This window comes from Oryzias melastigma, linkage group LG14, assembly GCF_002922805.2.
Source record: "Oryzias melastigma strain HK-1 linkage group LG14, ASM292280v2, whole genome shotgun sequence".
NCBI lineage: Eukaryota > Metazoa > Chordata > Actinopteri > Beloniformes > Adrianichthyidae > Oryzias > Oryzias melastigma.
The window spans coordinates 29,157,480-29,162,378 of record NC_050525.1 but is presented as its reverse complement, the minus strand read 5'-3'; the positions used below and the strand labels follow the sequence as shown (position 1 = coordinate 29,162,378).

At 45.7% G+C, this 4,899-nt stretch overlaps 1 protein-coding gene across 3 annotated transcripts in view; it reads left to right on the top strand.

The window, feature by feature from the left end:
* The first annotated feature begins 538 nt into the window (after positions 1 to 538).
* LOC112140121 (polypeptide N-acetylgalactosaminyltransferase 10) overlaps positions 539 to 4,899 on the top strand; it is a 95,580-nt gene continuing 91,219 nt past the window's right edge. For all 3 annotated transcript variants that reach the window (XM_036215365.1, XM_024263023.2, XM_024263038.2), the window contains exon 1: positions 539 to 846. In XM_036215365.1, coding sequence (XP_036071258.1) covers positions 688 to 846 — 159 coding nt within the window. In that variant the 5' untranslated portion in view covers positions 539 to 687. The remainder of the gene's footprint in view (positions 847 to 4,899) is intronic.

Here is a 4,899-nt window from a genome sequence, read left to right as displayed (position 1 = left end):
AGTGTTTATGTTCTTTGATTTACTGTAATTTTTTCAACCATCAACACGATCAGAGTAAAAGTGGTTTTTCTCCTCAGAATCTGCTGGAATTACGTTGATCGTGTTGATAAAAATGTTAAAAATGTTGTTTGTGTTTAAGCGTCATCGGTGACGCTCAGGTGTTAGAGGGTGAAATACATTGAGACATTTTTTTTTAGATATTTTTTAATAAATCAAGTTTGTTTAGGATTAGGAGGTGAGTGATTTACCTATGACGGGTCAACAACAGTAAGTTTTGCTTTATATTCATATATTTTTGTATTTTAATTGTTATGGATTAATTTAAAATAAGACTTTAGAGTCATGACATCAGTAGAAGTGAACTGAGGGCCACAGAAACCTTTAAAATGTCCCTGAACTTAGGATGCGTTCAGGTGCAGCATAAAGCTCCGGGAAATTCTGCTATTTCATGTCAGATTTCAAATCGATAACGTGCCTCCAGTTGCCCTTCAAAATAAAAGTTGAGCGGCCTCTCTCCGCCTCCCCCCTCGGTCCCGCCCCCTAGCGGCGGAGCAGGCAGCCGTGAGCGTCACAGCGCCGCTGTCCGTCCCCGCTACCGGAGTGGAAGTTGCCCCCGTCTGGGTAAAGCCGGGTCTCGGAGCCGCTCTTCCCGCCGTCGCCGCCGCTTTGGACGCGTCCCCCGGAGCCATGAGGCGGAAGGAGAAGAGGCTGCTGCAGGTCGCGGGGCTGCTCATAGCCGCTCTCCTCTTCCTGCCGAACGTCGGGCTGTGGTCTCTGTACCGGGACCGAGTCTTCGACAACTCCCCCGACACGGCGGACGGTCCGGGCGGCATCCCCGCGAGACAGGTAAGGGGCCGGGGACGAGCTAGCCTCGCGCGCGCCCGTGTAATGGCGCTGAGACTCTTCGAGGAGAGTTCGGTTCCTGAGATTTCGGGGGCCGAGCCTGACACGCGCCCCGGTGCTGCTCCGCTGCTGGACGGCTGACCGCAGCGGCTCGCTGCTCCCGGCAGAGCGGCGGGCGGAGCCGCTTTTCGGGGTGTTTTCCGGGGCTGCCGCCGCGGAGCCGAAAGTTCCGACAACGCGACTTCAGGAAGTTGTTCCGACGTGCTGCGTTCACGGTCACAGCACGCGGCACGCGCCCCGAGCTCCAAACATGACAGACCCCGACCCCCCCCCCGCGCTAAAGTGGACCAACTCGCATCAATGGATCGACTTTTCAAAATAATGGCCGCTCACAGACCAGAAGGATCTGTCTGTTGAACCTCAATTCAGATGGAAAGTTTAGACAAATCCGACACGTCCAAACACATCACCATGGCAACCGTTTGAACTGTCACTGTCTGCAGCATGAAACTTTCCTTCACAACAAGCCTGGTATAATCCTGAGCCACTAAGACTCATCTAAGGATAGAATCCCAGAATCAAGGGTGGGTGCTCCAATCTGCTCCACCTGGGCTTCATCCAGCCAATCCTGGGACTCTATCAGCCCTGTGGTCCTCATTTACCCCACTGTGGCTCCACCCTCCATCCATCAAGACTGAAGCAAAGTAAAGATCTGATGCAGACGCATCAAGATCAGTTTTCTCCTGTCATGGATCAGTGTGATCCCTAAGTTTAGACTCAATTATACAGGAAACTCAGTGGATTTAGGAACGCTGAGAAGGAACTTAAAACGAGGCACACCAAAGCAAAGAAAGGGGAGGAGTCCAGTGGCCTGGCCACGCCCACAAACCTAGCTTGGTTCAATTATGGAAACACTTGAAAAAGAGATTAAAATATGAACCAACAAACACAACAGTCCTGTTGTTGTGGAAGTTAGAATTTTAGTTTTGTTTCAGAACATTTGGAAAAAATCTGAGGTTTTCTGGGAAATGTTTTGATGTGAATCGATTGGACGTTTGGGATGAAAACGAAGGAGAAACTTGAATCAAACTAGAATAATTGCATTAGTGTGAATGCTTTTTGCTAAAGTAGTCGCTGAAGAAGCTGAAGCTTTTGCTGAAAATGGTGACACCATTTACTTTAATTGCTGAAGGGATTTACTGAAAATACAAAATATATTTGCAAAAGGTCAAATTTGCCGTAAGGCTGAACATTTCATTAGAGAACTATGAAAGAGTTCTGCAGCTGACCTGGAGTTCTGAAAAATCTGTAGTAAAATTGCTTAAAAGTCCCTAATACGTGGCAATTTGGCAGAAAATATTTAGTGCTGCTTAAATATGAGCTAAAAATTAGCCCAAAAACCATCGTAGATAAATTAGTGAATCAGCCAAAAAGCTAGCTCCTAGCTTAAATACTGAATTCCAAAATAGCCCAAATTTCCTCAGTAAACTAAATTAGTCAAAAACATTAGCATGTTGCTAAGATATGATCTAAACTATAATCTTTTGAAAATTACTGTAAGAAATGAACAAATAACCCCTGAATATATTTAAAGGCCTGTTTCGAATCGACTTGAACTGTTTAGTTTGAAGACGTTCTGGTTCTTTTGCTGTGGGGAATGTTTTGCTCCGTATTTTAAAAGCTTGTTTCCGGCCTTCGTTCCTAAACATTCCCGTTCGTGGCGTTTGGTGTGAAAGAGGAGACACGGTTTCTGAAGTTTCTGAGGTTCAAAAGAAGAGATGAATAAACGAGGAGCAGGAGGCTGGACCGCAGGAGCCTCAGCTCTTCTCCTCTTTTCTGGTCTAGCTCCTCGTTTTATCTCCATCTCCTCCTTTTGTTTGGATTAGTTTTATCTTTCTATTCCTGTTTTCTTGAGTCATCATCCCTTTTTATTTGTTTCTTCTTCATGTTTCAGCAGCAGCTCTTCCTCGTTCTCCATTTGTTTCTGTTCTTTCTTCTCGTCATTAATCTTCTATACGTCTTTGATCAAACTCGTCCTTTTTTCTTCATCTCCTTCCAGAGCAGAACTTTCTCGGTCTACCGTGACGAGGTCACTAATTCAGAACAGAGTCAGATCTTTCATGGATGTGTTTGTCAGAGGGCGGCATGGTGGCGTAGTGGTTAGCACTCTAAGCTCACAGTGAGAAGGTCTTGGTTCAAATCTGCGTGGAGTATCAACCGCATGGTTGATGTCTCCCGTTTTCCTCCCGCTGTCCAGAAACCTGATCCATAAGTTAACTCATCATTCTAAATATCCGTGTGAGAATAGGATAGGCTCCAGCAACATGTGACCAGAAGGGGTTCAGAGGATGGATGTTGTACTTGTGAGTTTTTAGTTTAAATTGTTGATCCAAAAGTCTTTTTTCTGGTGAGCTTGACAGAAGAACTCCAACAGTTCCTCCTGTGAAGATTCTGAACATTTGAGTCTGAAACTGGAGTTTGTTCTCTTTGCTCCACTCTGAGTGAAGTTCCAGAAGGATGTTTTCCTCCTGTCTTATCAGCCGATGCCGCACAGCCGAGGGAGCCGTGAAGATGCTGACTCTGCAGAGATCTGCGCTGTGATTTTCTCCCGCCGCTCAACTGTTCTTTGATGTGTGAAAGGACGGCGGGACGCCGCGCGGGGATTAAAGGACAGAAGTGACGCGGGGAACGCCTGTTACACATTAGCAGGCTGAGATAACAGCTGTCAGCCTCTGGAGCGCCGCGATAAGGGCGGCGAGCTGCGGGGAAAGACGAGCGGCGCCTTCAGCAGCGCGGCGTCTGATGCAAACACAAACTTCTGACTAGTTTGACATCTTAATTAAAGATGACCCGGCGTGTCTTCTGTCAGGAGGCAGACGAGCAGGAGGAACGAGCGCTTCGAGGCGTCGACCTGCATCCACGTGGCTGGATGAGAGGATGACTCAGCATTCAGGTTTCTGCACCTGGAGCCGTCGTTCTGGTCCTGCTGCATTCAGGAGCTCAGGTGTTGAGAATGCCCCACAGCAGCAGTGACCGGTGGTCGTCCTCCATGCCTCCGGTCCTGCTGTGAGGTTCTAGTCTGAGCGGGCCGTGCAGAGCGAGTCCGAACCGCTGGGCTGTGCAGACGCTGCAGAGCATCTCGCTGTGAGCAGACTTGTATTATTTATGCACCGCTGAAGGTTCTGACAGATGTTCCTGCAGATTCACTGTTCTGCCGTGGAGACTGGCCGCTCATGTGAACATGTTGGGGGGGGGGGGTCACTGGAATTCAGTTGTATTTTCTTACATTGTTGGAGGTTTCTCTCTGATGCTGTGGTGTAACGGCTACAGTTTCAGATCATTTCTGTGCAGCATTAATGTTCTTCATGCTGTCAATTCCATCAGTTCAGTCATTTACAAAATCTTTAACAGTTTCTGTTTCCAGAGTTTTTTTTGAGGGATGTTTTCGTAACATTTTTTAGAATTTTTTTAATGTTTTTTGGAAAAGACACAAAGGATTTCTGGGTAGGAGTTTCTCAATGATGTTTGGATATTTTTCCCTCCAGTTAAAAACCTGGTTTGGCAGATTCTTCTTCTGCATCAACAAAGCTTCCAATTTAATGTGTCTAATTTGGACCAATATTCATATATATGGTCATTTATTTACTGGTGTTTTCACTTTGTGACATCACAATGTGAGATTTTGTGGTTTGGGAGGGGCTGGTGCTCAGAGTTCAGGTTTTTAGAAGAAAAATGCATAAACGGATCAAAATACCACTTTTGGGTTCTTTATGGTGAAGAATGAACAGTTAATTCATTCAAAAGCTCATAAAGTTAGTTTTGCATAATATAGGCCCTTAAAGTAAATAACTTACAACCTTATAATAATATAATAATTGTTGAATCTCCCGTCAATGTGAAATAAGTGGCTCCACAAATCCAAAGTCCCACAGACTTCAATAGAGACATAAACAGCTGTCGTCATTCTACTGGTCAAAATAATCATTCTAGCTCTGATAGCTTTTTAACATCTGCTCGATAATCCTCATTTTTTAAATACTATTTCTTTAGTTATTC